The sequence below is a fragment of the Podarcis bocagei genome (assembly GCF_964188305.1).
Source record: "Podarcis bocagei genome assembly, chromosome: 6".
NCBI lineage: Eukaryota > Metazoa > Chordata > Lepidosauria > Squamata > Lacertidae > Podarcis > Podarcis bocagei.
In genome coordinates, this window is record NC_138130.1 from 102,030,960 (window position 1) to 102,046,770 (window position 15,811).

Sequence of the window (15,811 nt, forward strand, 5' to 3'; positions counted from 1 at the left end):
ACGCCACTGGGCCAATGGCCTGTTTTCACCGGGACCAAAGGGATGTCTTTGATGGGAAACCAGGAAGAAGGACCAGAGCCCTCTCCCCTTCTGTGGTTTCCAGCAACAGCGTTTAGAAAGAAGCATTGTCGCCTCCCAACTTTGGAGGGCAGAGCTATCCCGCCCAGTGGACATCGATGTTGTAGCTCTCCACATTTTGGTGAACTTCTCTTTTAAAGAGCTCTAGCTAGTTTGGTGGTCAGCATTGTCTCCTGCGGGAAGGAGTTCCGCAGTTACACAGTCCTCCCCTTCCTTTGCCCCGCACGCTGGAGTCTTACTCTCCCTTCGCGTCGGACAGAGAAGCTCCGCAGAAAGCCACAGCTCCCGTTGCCAGCGCTGCTTCTGGGAGAGGGAGAAGCGCGGAGCTGCCTGCCGGGGTTTCCAAAAGCCACCCTTTCCCCGTTGGGGCTTCCTCGTCCCGAAACAACCCCGGCGCCGGCGAGGGAAGAAGGGGTGCATGCTTTGCATTTGCTGCACTGCCGCATGCATTTGTTGCAAATGCACGCGGCAGTTGCAGCAATTGCAAACGCATGAGCCGGGGCGCAAAATTGCAAGCACGCAGCAAATGCGCGCGGCGGTTGCGTGCGGCAGCGCAGCAACCGCAAAACACGCGGCGGTGCACAAAATTGCAAGCACGCAGCAGTGCGGAAATGCAAGCATGCAGCAAGCGCATGGAGGTTGCGTGCAGTGGCGCAACAAATGCACGCGGTGGTTGCAGCAGCCGCAAAACATGCGACTGCACAAAATTGCAAACATGCAGCAGTGCGGAAAATGCAAGCACGCAGCAAGTGCATGTGGTCGGTGCGTGCGGCGGCGCAGCAATTTCAAGCATGCAGCGAATTGCGTGCGGCAGCGCAGCAATCGCAAAAACGCGGCAGTGCACAAATTTGCAAGCACGCAGCAGTGCGGAAAATGCAAGCATGCAGCAAATGCATGCGGCGGCGGCGGCGCAGCAATAGGAAAGCTTGCAGAGAATGGGGCTCCGGGCGCGGCCAGCTGCGCAAAAGGACTACGACTCCCGCCATGCACCGCGCCGGGCGGGGGAGGCGGGGCCGGGCGGCGTCCCTAGCAACGGGAGAGGCAGCGGGGTCGAGTAGGCAGAGCAGGCGGGCCGGACCTGGCCTGGCCCGGGAGGAAGCGCCGCGATGGGTCAGGATTACTACGCCGTCCTGGATCTCACCCGCAGCGCCAAGGATGCGGACATCAAGAAGGCGTGAGACCCGGGAGGGGTTGCGGGACACGGATCCCTGCACGTGTGTGTGTGTGCGTGCTTGGGGCACATGCGGGATCCACGCGGTGGCGTTTGCGTGCACACGTTCCCCTATCTATGCGCGCGATGCACTGATTATTATTACCAGTGCTTTTTTCCTTTAAAAATGTTTAGGGGTACCTGACATTGCGCACCGCTTTTCCAGGGGATATTTAATAATAATAATAATAATAATATTTTTTTATTTATACCCCGCCCTCCCCAGCCAAGGCCGGGCTCAGAGCGGCTTACAAGCAATAATAAAAACAAGATGAGTGATTACAACTTAAAAACAAAAATAAAATACAACATTAAAATAATGGAACATTAAAATATTAAAATGAAGCCTCATTGCAGGAGAAGGAAAAGAAAAAAGAAAAAAGGGGGGGGAGGGAATCAAATTGGCTCCAATCCAAATTTGGCCCCTGATTCCTGCCAGCCCCCTCTCCTTGCCTCTCCAAACATCGCCTCCCAGCTCTGGAAACAGATCTGCTTGAGAGCAGTGGGCTGGATCCTTACCTTCCCCTGTCCTCCCCAGGCCACGCACCTTGTCAGTCACCACGATGACGTCAGAGTACCCATTTCATAGCATCATAGAATTTCCTCCCATGAGGACGACAAACTGATTGCCAGGACTTGCTATGCGCTGCGCGCGGGAAACTGCTTTTGCCCCAGCAAAAACGGATGTTTTGGGTCTATTGGGTCTTTGCATTAAGGCATTTTCTGATGCTGATAAGATGCTGGAGGTGTAATGATGGAAACGTCTCGTTGACGCATGATATGGGCACTTTGTAGTGTTGCCATGTTTCAAAAAGTAAAAACGAGGAGACCCCAAAAGTTGCTGAGTTTTTTCTTTTGTTTGCTTGTTTTGTTTTGTTGAGCTTAGGAAAAGCTGAAAGTTGTTGAGCAATTCCGCCTTTGAAAACCCGGACATACGGCAGCCCTAATTTTCAGTGATGTAATCTGAAATATACTCAGAGTTGAGAGTGGATTTCATGCTCTTTATTCAGCTCAGAGTAGTGAGGAATGGAAGTTCCTCCCGAAATGTCTGCTTTATATACATCATTTACACAATGGGCCCCACGTGATTGGCTAATTCTGGGATTCTCCTTTGGGCCAATCAGGTTGCGGATTCACTTCCACCCAGAGTTGGATTGGGTGGCTTCTGCGGACCAATCAGACTGCTGCATTCTGGATCCTATTGTTCTAGGACCAAAAAGTCTGCTGCATTTTGGATCCTATTCAACTCAGTACATAACATAATCTTCTTCTTATTAATTAAATTTGTATACCACCAGTGCTTTCATTCTTAAAAAATCTTTAGGGGTCATTCTGTCTCAAAAAAAGCACCATTTTTTAGTTCAAATCGGGAAAAATAAATGCAGTAAGTGGACAAAAGTACAAAGATGCACAAAATATTTAGGGGTATGCGTCCCCCCCAGAAAACAGCACTGATTATTACACTTCTTGCCACTCCCTTTTCCTTTGAGAAGCGCTCATGCTGCTCTCTCCCCCCCCCCATTGCATCCTCACAACAACCCTGAGAGGGAGGGAGGTTGTCAGGCAGAGAGACCACCACCGGTCCAAGGACACCCCAGGGTGCTGCACGGCCAAGTGGAGATTTTAACCTGGGTGACTTTGGTAGCAGCCCACCCTAGGAAAGGTCAAAATTTGATGCCCCTCCCAATGGATCTTCTCAATTAAGGATCTCCTCCATTTTGTGCCTACTCAACTCAGCACCCTGTACAGGGGAACCACCCCAAAATCCAGCCTTGCTGGGTCTGTCTCTCTCTCTCTTTTAAATACCTTTATTGTCAAAGTACCACCTGTGTACAATGTAATTAACCGAGCGTCCCCCAAAAAAACACTCAGTCTGATCGCACTCTGTGTGCTTGTCACACAACACACCAACCCCGAAAGTCAGTTGCACTATATTATTTTCCGTTCAGCAGCCTAACAGCCCATGGATAGAAACTGTTTTTTAGCCTGTTGGTACGACCAAATTATGGTGCTGGAGGAGACTCTTGAGAGTCCCATGGACTACAAGAAGATCAAACCTCTCCATTCTGAAGGAAATCAGCCCTGAGGGCTCACTGGAAGGACAGATCCTGAAGCTGAGGCTCCAAGACTTTGGCCACCTCATGAGAAGAGAAGACTCCCTGGAAAAGGCCCTGATGTTGGGAAAGATGGAGGGCATAAGGAGAAGGGGATGACAGAGGACAAGATGGTTGGACAGTGTTCTTGAAGCTACCAGCATGAGTTTGACCAAACTGTGGGAGGCAGTGGAAGACAGGAGGGCCTGGCGTGCTCTGGTCCAGGGGGTCACGAAGAGTCGAACACGACTAAACGACTAAACAACAACAACAACTGATTATACTTCTATATCTCCTGCCCGAGGGTAGAAGATTAAAGAGGTGCTGGCCGGGGTGTGAATCGTCCCTGAGAATTTTCCTCGCTCTCCTAAGGCATTGATCCCTTGCGATGATATCATGTGCTGTGTTCACCACCCTCTGTAGAGACTTTCTGTCCACAGCTGTCTAGCCAACGTACCTCACTGTGATACAATATGAGAGGACACTTTCTATTGTGGACCGGTAGAAGGTGTTATTCCAGCACATTACAACTTGCTGGAGATACCCATATGCTTTGTGTGTTTTTGTACACACATATGCATAGGGCTTAACGGTGCTGCTGCTGCTGTTGTGCTGCTTTTTAATGCATCGCTGGGCTCGTTTAAAAGGAGATTAGGCAGTTTTATGGAGGCTAAAGCTATCAGGTGGTCCACTGGCCTGATGCAGCGGTGCTGCTGCTATTATTATTATTATTATTATTATTATTATTATTATTATTATTATTACAATGTTTATAAATAAATATGCAATTATTATTACTACGTTCTCTAGTTGGCCACTCGTGCACATTCATTTTGGCGGAGGAATCTGACTCACAGATGGAAGTCGATGGGTGTGTGGATCTGACCCCCGGTTGGAATTAACCAAGTTGGTCTTAAAGGAGGGTGTGGGTGTGTGTAGCAATTGCTGGTAACCCAAACCAAAAGACAATGCCCCCCCCCCCATTTCCTTGCCCAGAGACAACGCCAGTGTAAAATGTGAATAACGATTCCTAATTTTTTTTTAGTTGAATGGAAGGATTACACACTTGGCCGGTGCTTTCAAGCCTGTTAAAAACACTTAGCGAAAGAGACTTTCAATGTATATATTTAGGGGAGCAGGGGAGCATGCTAGAGAGAGAGAGAGGGAGAGTCAGACTCCAGGTGGGCTTCTCCAGGTAAGCCTGGTAATATCCCACACCTGAAACCCTGGAGAGATGCTTGCTGTCTCTGCCAGGCATGACCAAACTTGGCCCGCCAGATGTTTTGGGACTACAACTCCCATCACCCCTAGCTAACAGGACCAGTGGTCAGGGATGATGGGAACTGTAGTCCCAAAACACCTGGAGGACCAAGTTTGGCCATGCCTGGCACTGTAGACAGTACTCAGCTCAATGGGCCAGCACTCTCAGTTGGTACAAGACCGCTTCCCCTGGTTCAGTGACCACAGCAGTTGCTCTGTGTTTTGTTTTGTTTTTTGCAGCTATCGGAAGCTGGCCTTGAAGTACCACCCCTATAAGAACAAGGAGCCGTGGGCCCGAGAGAAGTTTAAGCAGCTTGCGGAAGCCTACGATGTCCTGAGCGATCGTGAGTAGGAGGGGATTCGCTTCATCTGTGTGTGCTGTGCTCTTTGGAAAGGCTTGCCTTAGTATTTAATGACACATCTCTTTGGCTGTCGTTTCTTTTATCAGAAAGCTTTTTAATGTCTGGTGCTTTGTTGTGTCCTTTTATATTCTGTTGGAAGCTGCCCAGAGGGGATGGGGAAAACCCAGTCAGATGGGTGAGGTGCAAGGACAGTGGTACCTTGTTTACGAACTTAATCCATTCTGGAAGTCCGTTCTTAAACCAAAACCGTTCTTAAACTGAGCCGCGCTTTCCCTAATGAGGCCTCCCGCCGCTGGTGCCCTTCCACCGTTCGGTTTCTGTTCGTAAACAGAGGTAAAGTTCGCAAACCAAGACACTACTTCTTGGTTTTGCAGAGTTCGTAAACTGAATAGTTCGTAAGCAGGGCTGTTCTTAAACTGAGGTACCACTGTATTAGTATTAGTGTTAGTATTAGTTCACTGTAGATGGTGACAGCAGTCATGAAATTAAAAAACGCCTGCTTCCTGGGAGAAAAGCAATGACAAACCTAGACAGCATCTTAAAAAGCAGAGACATCACCTTGCTAACAAAGGTCCGTATAGTGAAAGCTATGGTTTTCCCAGTAGTGATGTATGAAAGTGAGAGCTGGACCATAAAGAAGGCTGATCGCCGAAGAATTGATGCTTTTGAATTCTGGTGCTGGAAGAGACTCTTGAGAGTCCCATGGACTGCAAGAAGATAAAACCTCTCCATTCTGAAGGAAATCAGCCCTGAGTGCTCACTGGAAGGACAGATCCTGAAGCTGAGGCTCCAATACTTTGGCCACCTCATGAGAAGAGAAGACTCCCTGGAAAAGACCCTGATGTTGGGAAAGATGGAGGGCACAAGGAGAAGGGGACGACAGAGGACAAGATGGTTGGACAGTGTTCTCGAAGCTACCAGCATGAGTTTGACCAAACTGTGGGAGGCAGTGGAAGACAGGAGTGCCTGGCGTGCTCTGGTCCAGGGGGTCACGAAGAGTCGGACACAACTAAACGACTAAACAACAACAACAACAAAATTAGTATTGGTATTAGTACCCTGCCCATCTGACCATAGCTGTCAACTTTTTCCTTTTCTTGCGAGGAATCCTATTCAGAATAAGGGAATTTCCCTTTAAAAAAGGGAAACATTGACAGCTATGCATCTGACTGGGTTGCCCCAGCCACTCTGGGCAGCTTCCAAAATTTATTTAAATAATAATAAAACATTACACATTAAAAGGCTTCCCTATTATTATTATTAGAGTTTTTTGTGTGCAAACATCCCTGGGATAAAGGTACATAAAGAACGGCAGGCTACTAATTTGGAAAATGAAACAAATTAAGTCCAGAGGCCTTTCTCCAGGTGCCCCCACCAAGTGAGTATGAGGGGGACTCTTGTGCTCTTTCTGGAGAAGCTCGCCTCTTACCTACTCGCCTCCCCCAGTGCTGGAAGAAAACTAAATAAAAATAAAATTCTCCCTGGCTTTTAAAGTTTGGAAGCCTTTAAGGGTTTGGATTTGGAAGGTTGACCTTGCAAAGATATGTTTGTCCTGCTTGGGAATGTGCTGCTTCTAGTTATCTGCTGCCTCGTTTTGCATAGTGTTTTCAATTCTTACGGTTTATGTTGCATTTTGACAACAAACAATACCACACACACCCTGCCAAAGCACACACACACACAGACATTTGAAAGGCTGTAGAATATTAATTGGCCAATGGCTTGGTTGAAGAGGAACATTTTTGCCTGGTGCCTAAAGCACTTAATGCTTCGTCAACGCAGGAAGAGACACAGATTGGCTAATTTATATGCATAGATGCAAATTTAGAAATGATAACTACAGTGTACATAATTGTTGGAGATGTGGAGACCAAACAGGCTCACTGTACCATATATGGTGGCAATGTAGCAAAATAGAGAAATCTTGGGAGGAAATCCACTTTGAACTAGAAAAAATGTTAAGAATCTCATTTATTAGGAAACCAGAGGCATATCTGTTGGGCATTGCACACTCCGATAGCCCTAAAAAATTTAAAGATCTTTTTTTGTATGCAACAGTGGCAAAGAGAGTTCTTGTAGCTACAAGATGGAAGAGCGACATAATTCCTTCTAGATAAGAGTGGATACAAAAATGGGCAGAATATCCTGAATTAGATAGTTTATCTGAAAAAATGAAAAAATAAACCGAGAATTGAATTTGTATCAAAATGGGAGGCCTTCAGAACATATCTTAAACAAAATTATACCATGTTAAAATCTGCAGCAGCTTTTGAGCGATCCCAGCAGTTTTTATCAATTGCTTATATAAATACAAACATTTATAAATTGTGAAAATATTAACATAAAAATAGTATTTTGATATGGTGGTAGATTTATGTAAAAGGAATTAAGGAATAAGTGGGAAGTAGGGTAGAAAAGATAATGAGTTTTTTTCACTTTTATTGTAACATGAAATTGTAATCACAATTTTTTTGCCATAAATTTTAACTTAATAACAGATTGTGTAAATTTCATTTTCCTTTTCCCTCCCCTCTTGAGTTGTACCCCCTTTTCAGTATTGTTCCCCTTTTTTTGTATGTAATAAGCATGGAAATAAATAAATAAGACATCTCACCATTGTGGGGAGGACTGTGACCAGGTGAGCTGTTTGCCTGCTCAGTTTTCTGCCCAGCTGCAAATTTTGAGGCCCCTTCTCCTTTTCCTTCTTGGGGTTCTTCACCTTTAAACTGACTTGGACCTGGCAACCCTTCGACTAGAGGACTGCCCTCTGTAGATCAGATCACCAGGCAGTCCACCTTCCGTGTCCCATGCCAAAGATAATTTTCAGTCTTGGTTACATTATAGACAATTACATGAGTTGTACAAGGAAGATAATAAGAAAAGGTTTAGTTACACCACTTCTAGATTTCAAATGGAAGTGAGAGCTGGACCATAAAGAAGGCTGATCTCCGAAGAATGGATGCTTTTGAATTCTGGTGCTGGAGGAGACTCTTGAGAGTCCCATGGACTGCAAGAAGATCCAACCTCTCCATTCTGAAGGAAATCAGCCCTGAGTGCTCACTGGAAGGACAGATCCTGAAGCTGAGGCTCTAGTACTTTGGCCACCTCATGAGAAGAGAAGACTCCCTGGAAAAGACCCTGATGTTGGGAAAGATGGAGGGCACAAGGAGAAGGGGACGACAGAGGGCGAGATGGTGGGACAGTGTTCTCGAAGCTACAAACATGAGTTTGACCAAACTGGGGGAGGCAGTGGAAGACAGGAGTGCCTGGCGTGCTCTGGTCCATGGGGTCACGAAGAGGCGGACACGACTAAACGACTAAACAACAACAACAACAAGATTTCAAAAGGAAGTCACAGAAGAAGAAGTGAAGCTGCTGAAGAGAGCATATAGCATCTTGCTAGAATGGGAAACAAAAGATGAAGAGGTAAAATCGGTCATGATCAAATGGGCACAAGCTATAGGACATAATATACAATTTGAGGACTGGGAAAAACTGGAAAACAGATTTAAAATGTACAGACTGTTCCCTTCTGAAAGAAAATTATATGAAAATGATGTATAGATGGTATATAACACCAGTACAGATAGCAAAAATGTATAAAACTGGCTCTAATATTTGTTGGAAATGTAAAGAGAAAGAAGGGTCTTTTTATCATATGTGGTGGGAATGTAAAGAAATTTTTTTAAAAAGGGAAATGATATATAATGAATTGAAGAAAATGTTTAAAATGACATTTGCAAAAAAAACAGAAGCATTTTTGTTAGGGATTGTAGGACAAGACCTGCCAAGGAAAATAAGGAACTTATTTATGTGTGCTACAACAGCGGCAGGAGTCTTGATAGCACAAGGATGGAAGAATGAGGAAACCCCGACAAAAGAACAGTGGCAAGAGGAATTTATGAACTACGCAGAACTGGCCAAATTGACATACAAATTGTGAGACAAGTACAATTGTGACTTCAGGGAAGAATTTGAACTTTTTACAAATTATTTAAAAAGACAACAAAATGAACTGGACTCCTTGGCAGGTTTTGAATAAACATACACAAATTTATTGTCGATAACGTGAAGGACAGATATGTAAGGATATATATAATTTTATAATATGCAGAGAAAATGTGTGCAAGCGAAATCAGGGAGAGGAGCTGAGGGAAGTCCTTGGTTGGGGGGGGAGGGAAGGGAAGGGGGGATTATGTAGGTGACTGTATGGTTTGATAATTTGTTATTGGAAATTGAGCAATAATTTTTTTAAAAAAAAAAACAATAAAAAACACCTCCCCTCCCCACCTGTTGTCTCCTTCTTCCTTAGCACTGAAGAAGGGCATTTACGACAAATTTGCCGAGGAAGGCCTCAAAGGAGGGATCCCCTTGGAGTTTACGGTGGACACCCCCTGGACAGAAGGCTATGTGTTCCACGGAAACCCCGAGAAGGTCTTCCGGGACTTCTTTGGAGGAGACAACCCCTTTGCCGGTAGGCCCAAGTGCCACGTTTTGTCAAGATACTCTGCTCATCTCAGATCTCCCCTGTTTTCGGGCATTTTCCAGATCAGAGCCCTTTCCACGGGGTGAGGGGCAAGGGATGTGGTTATCAAAAGACAGACGGCAACTTGCAAATGCCACCGGCATCCTTTCCTTTCTTTCATTTAAGGTAGTCTGCCACAATTCTGAGTATTTATAGGGGCCTTCTTAGTGGTGGCACCCAGGCATCTTCCTCCTTTTTCAGTTAGCAATGTGTAAAAATAATAATAATCACTACACACACACCCCGACACTGACTTTTTTCTTGCTTAGAGTTCTACACTGCAGAAGGGGCTGAAGTCAACATGGCGTTTGGGGGGCTGCGAGGGAAGGGAGTGAAAAAGAAGGACCCTCCGATTGAGAGAGATCTCTACCTTTCGCTGGAGGACTTGTTCTACGGGTGCACCAAAAAAATCAAGATTTCACGCAGGGTAAGGAAAGGACCTCCTTAGGTGTTCTTTATTTCCTTGACATCTGCTGGGAGGGCGTTCCACAGGGAGGGCGCCACCACCAAGAAGGCCCTCTGCCTGGTTCCCTGTAGCCTTGCTTCTTGCAGTGAGGGAACCGCCAGAAGGCCCTCAGAGCTGGACCTGAGTGTCCGGGCAGAACAATGGGGGTGGAGACACTCCTTCAGGTCTACTGGGCCTTTGAGGCCCTTTAGGGCTTTTAAGGTCAGCACCAACACTTTGAATTGTGCTCGGGAACGTACTGGGAGCCCATGTAGGTCTTTCAGGACCGGTGTTATGTGGTCTCGGCGGCCACTCAGCCAGGGACTTCCTTGATTCCTCCCTTAAACCTTCAGGTCATGAATGACGATGGCCACGCTTCCACCATCAAAGACAAGATCTTGACCATCGATGTGCGCCCAGGGTGGAAACAAGGAACCAAGATCACCTTTCAAGAGGAGGGAGACCAGGTAATGCTACCTTGGGCGCAAGGGAGGAGAGAGGCTGCTTAAATCTTGGCGAGACCCTGTCCACGATTGCATCTCAATATTTGCTGTTTTGAGAAGAATGATTCCGACTCGAGGGTTACCTCGCATGCCCCTGTGCTAAAGTTAGTCCCCACGAAACTGGAGAGGTACCGTATTTTTCGCTCCACAAGACACACTTTTTTCTTCCTAAAAAGTAAGGGGAAATGTCTTATGGAGCGAATGTGTGGTCCATGGAACCGAATTGCCCAGGGGCTAAAAGCAGATCATGCTTTATTTTTTTGAAAGAGGGAATGGGGTGTTGAAGCAAAGCCGCTGATCGGCAAGCAATCGGGAGCGAGATAAGGGAGGCTAGCGATAAAGGAGGCTGCCTGGGAGGGGGGGAGGTAAAAGCCCATGGATCCTCAGGATTTTTACATTGGGTCACCCCAAATTCACCATCAGATCAGATAGCAGATCCATGGCTACAGCCTGCACCAAAAAAATCACGCACCCACTGTTTTGTGGGGCGCAAAAACTTGGTTACAAAGCACAGATCCACATGGATTCTCAGGATTTTTGCGTTGGGCTACCCCAAACTCACCGTCAAATCACATGTCTGTGGCCACAGCATGAACCACAAAACTCATACATCCACTGTTTCGTTCAGAATATTTTTTTTCTTGTTTTCCTCCTCTAAAAACTAGGTGTGTCTTATGTTAGGTGCGTCTTATGGAGCGAAAAATACGGTAATTCTCACAGGGCTTGCTTCCAGGCAGGGGCAACGCTCCTGCCCCCAGCCTCAATAGCTGTAGCATGAGCAGTTTTTCTCCAGACTGCAGCCATGGGTTTTATAACATCAGGTCGAAATCCGACCGGTGCAGCACTTGGTTATTTTGGGGGTGGGGATGTGGGACTGGGCTTGCCCCTGTGTGGGCACGCTTCCCACCTTGCGGTGGGCAAAGGGGTCAGTGGGTCCTACCTTCTGCCCTCCCTGCAAATGCCGGGGACAACCATTGGGTCTGTACCCCACACGCCCTTTGGGCTTCTTCCTGCGTTTTGTTCCAGGGCCCAAACATCATCCCGGCAGACATCATCTTCATCGTCAAGGAGAAGATCCATCCCAGGTTTAAAAGAGAAGACGATAACCTGATCTATGTGGCCCCACTCCCTCTGGGGAAGGTAATGAAGGCATTCTGGGAGCCAAACTAGCCCCCTTTTCCTCCCCAGGTTTCCACCTTCGCTGCATCAAGCAGTTGGTCCCTTCCCTTTCCCGCCCTGACCTGGCCACTGTGATCCACGCGACGGTCACCTCCAGGCTTGACTACTGTAACTCGCTCTACACGGGGCTGCCCTTGAAGCTGACCCACAAACTCCAGCGGGTGCAGAATGCTGCAGCGAGGCTCCTCACGGGGTCTCTGCCGTGGGAGCATATTCACCCAGTGCTTTTCCAGCTGCACTGGCTCCCGGTGGAGTACAGGGTCAGGTTCAAGGTGCTGGTTTTGACCTTTAAAGACCTTCACGGCCTAGGACCCTCGTACCTACGGGACCGCCTCTCCCGGTATGCCCCATGGAGGACCTTAACGTCCATAAATAGCAACACCCTAGTGGTCCCAGGCCCTAAGGAAGTCCGCTTAGCCTCAACCAGAGCCAGGGCCTTTTCAACACTGGCCCCGGCCTGGTGGAATGCTCTGCCTCATGAGACCAGGGTCCTGCAGGATCTGATTTCTTTCTGCAGGGCCTGTAAGACAGAGTGGTTCCACCTGGCCTTTGGCTTGGAGCCAATTTGATTCCCTCCCTCTCTTTCTTTTTTCTTTTCCTTCTCCTCCTGTGATGAGGCTACATTTTAATATTTTAATCTTTCAATATTTTAATGTATTTTAATTTTGTTTTTAGGTTGTAATCATTCAACTTGTTTTTATAATTGCTTGTAAGCCGCCCTGAGCCTGGCCTTGGCTGGGGAGGGCGGGGTATAAATAAATTATTATTATTATTATTATTATTATTATTATTATTATTATTATTATTATTATTATTATTATGCCCCTTCTGCTTACTATATGTTACTGGGGAGTCTAGCAGACTAACCCTCTTCTCAGGATCCCTCCTGAGCTAGCGGAAGACAGCCGAGCAGAGACTCGCAGAGAGGGGCAGCGGGCAGCCTCTTCTGAAGGCCAACACCTCGGCTCCAGCCTCGATTTCCTTTCTTTCTCACCAGTGAGCCCTGGCAGCTTGAGAACGAAATGTCTCACGGGGGAATTTCAGTCCCATGTTTGAAGAGCACAGCTTAGAATTGAATCCCCGCAGCCTGCCTGCATAGAGGGAAGCGCTATGGGGGGCGAGAAGTGCGTGTCCCTTCCTGCTTTTGTCAACGTCGCCAATCCTCTATTGGTAAAGCCTATTTGGTGTTTCGCCACTTTCTGACTAGTTGCAGGACCTTAGCCAGACCTAGCAGAGTACACGCAGAATCCACAGAAGCAATTGGCGACTTGGCTGCAGACAGGATAGACGAAGCAGGAACCAGGAACTTGTAGTTAGATGTTTATTATATACAGTGGACTATTTACAGGAACAGAACACGTATCTTATGCTAGCTCTCTCTGACACGACTCACAACTCCTACACTGAAACACAACTCTGAACTCAAATACTGAACCTCTGAACACTGAACTAACACATTCCAGTTAGTAGAGCATTAATTATCACTCCATTGAGAGAGCTTGACCAATCAGGAAGCGGTCTCCATGTCTCTGTTATCACCAGGCAGACTTACTCCTTCAGATTGCCTTCTGGCTGTCTGCCAAACCTTAATTGACTCTGTGTGAGTAGCTGCACGTACGCAGTTTCCCAACATCCTCTTCCATCCGCGTGCTCAGTGCTCTTGGCTGAGGGAGCCGGCGTACAGCTTCCGGGTCATGTGGCCAGCATGACTAAGCCGCTTCTGGCGAACCAGAGCAGCGCACGGAAACACTGTTTACCTTCCCGCCAGAGCAGTACCTATTGATCTACTTGCACTTTGACGTGCTTTCAAACTGCTAGGTTGGCAGGAGCAGGGACTGAGCAATGGGAGCTCACCCCGTCGCGGGGATTCGAACCGCCAACCTTCTGATTGGCAAGCCGTAGGCTCTGTGGTTTAACCTACAGCGCCACCCGCAGCCTTAAGACTACCTTACACTGTGTTTAAAACCAAAATCGCATTTGGATAGAAACTGTTCCTCAGGCGGCTAGTCCTTTATAACCCTGGACCTTCTTCCAGAAGGCAGAAGCTGAAAGAGATCATTTCCGGGGTGGGCATTATCCTGCGCTATCTCTGCAGCTTTCTTATGGCACCCAGAAGCATAGATTTGGTCCAAGGTGGGAAGAGTGCACCCAATTATTCTCCCCGCAGTCTTTACAACCCTGGACAGCATTGTGTTTTCCCTGACCACACATACAGGAGACTCCCATTGTAATTCAGAAATTAAGCATGCCTCAGCTGCCCAAAATTTAGGCTACCTTAACCTTGGTATTCTGTGAACTGTCCTGAGATTTTACGATGAAAGGCAATATTTAGATCTAATAAATATTGCCTGCTCTCAGCCTCCGGCACTTTGCTTTGCAGGCTCTGACCGGGTGCACCGTGGATGTGAGAACCCTTGACGAAAGGCTGCTCAACATCCCTCTCAATGACATCGTACAGTAAGTGCCTGCAGCCCACAGTCCTTATCCCAGGAATCCTAAGAGTTGTAGAGCTGGAATCCAGAATGCGGCAGCTAGACTGGTGACGGGGAGCAACCGCCAAGACCACATAACACCAGTCCTTAGAGATCTGCATTAGTTCCCAGTACGTTTCCGAGCACAATTCAAAGTGCTGGTGCTGACCTTGAAAGCCCTAAAATGGCCTTGGTCCAGTATACCTGAAGGAGCATCTCCACCCCCATCGTTCTGCCCGGACACCGAGGTCCAGCGCTGAGGGCCTTCTGGTGGTTCCCTCCCTGCAAGAAGCCAAGTTACAGGGAACCAGGCAGAGGGCCTTCTCAGTGGTGGCGCCCGCCCTATGGAATGCCCTCCCACCAAATGTCAAGGAAATAAACAACTATCTTACTTTTAAAAGACATCTAAAGGCAGCCCTGTTTGGGGAAGTTTTTAATGTTTGATTCTATTTTAAATAATAATAATAATAATAATTTATTATTGATACCCCGCCCATCTGGCTGGGCTTCCCCAGCCACTCTGGGCGGCTTCCATCAAAATATTAAAATACAGTAATGCATCAAACATTAAAAGCTTCCCTAAACAGGGCTGCCTTCAGATGTCTTCAAAAGGCTGGTATTCTGTTGGGAGCCACCCAGAGTGGCAGGGGAAGCCCAGCCAGATGTGTGGGGTATAAATAAGAAATTATTATTATTATTAAGCACCATCTTCGAATGGTTCAATCCCCAGCGGTGTCTCCCCTTTCTGCCCCCCCCAACCAGCCGCTGAATCTGACTAAGGCCTCTCTTTTCCCTTCAGCCCCAAGTACTTCAAGGTGGTGCCAGGAGAGGGGATGCCCCTGGCCAGTGACCCCACCTGCAAGGGGGACCTCATCATGTACTTCGACATCCTCTTCCCCCAAAGGCTCACCCCGGCCAAGAAGGAGATGCTGAGACACGCCCTCCTGACCTGAGCAACGCCCCCCCCCTCGAAAGCCCATCCCTTTGCTCCTTTCCTTGACCCCCGTTTCTTCAAAGAAATAAAACTATTTTTGCCAGATTTTGGTCCTCCCTTCTTTGCAACTGCTGGTCCGGGGAGAAGCACCCACAGCCCCACAACCCGCACAATTGCTGACAAACCTAGACAGCATCTTAAAAAGCAGAGACATCACCTTGCCAACAAAGGTCCGTCTAGTTAAAGCTCTGGTTTTCCCAGTAGTGATGTATGGAAGTGAGAGCTGGACCATAAAGAAGGCTGATCGCCGAAGAATGGATGCTTTTGAATTCTGGTGCCGGAGGAGACTCTTGAGAGTCCCATGGACTGCAAGAAGATCAAACCTCTCCATTCTGAAGGAAATCAGCCCTGAGGGCTCACTGGAAGGACAGATCACGAAGCTGAGGCTCCAAGACTTTGGCCACCTCATGAGAAGAGAAGACTCCCTGGAAAAGACCCTGATGTTGGGAAAGATTGAAGGCACAAGGAGAAGGGGACGACAGAGGACGAGATGGTTGGACAGTGTTCTCGAAGCTACAAACATGAGTCTGACCAAACTGTGGGAGGCAGTGGGTCACAACTAAATGACAACAAGTTGAGGCTGACAATGCAGAGGCGTATTTACAGATCTGTAGTACAGTGGTACCTTGGTTCTCAAACAGCTTGGAACCCAAACACTGCAAACCTGGAAGTAAGTGTTCCAGTTTGCGAA

The 15,811-nt window shown here is 47.4% G+C and overlaps 1 protein-coding gene across 1 annotated transcript; it reads left to right on the forward strand.

Annotated features, from left to right (window-relative positions):
* Positions 1-1,091: 1,091 nt before the first annotated feature.
* Positions 1,092-15,165, forward strand: DNAJB13 (DnaJ heat shock protein family (Hsp40) member B13). Its single transcript, XM_081197448.1, has 8 exons — positions 1,092-1,252; positions 4,882-4,985; positions 9,316-9,477; positions 9,798-9,955; positions 10,327-10,440; positions 11,503-11,616; positions 14,036-14,112; positions 14,926-15,165. The coding sequence occupies exons 1-8, from the start codon at positions 1,185-1,187 to the stop codon at positions 15,077-15,079; spliced, it is 951 nt and encodes a 316-aa protein (XP_081053574.1). The 5' UTR covers positions 1,092-1,184; the 3' UTR covers positions 15,080-15,165.
* The last annotated feature ends 646 nt before the right edge of the window (positions 15,166-15,811 follow it).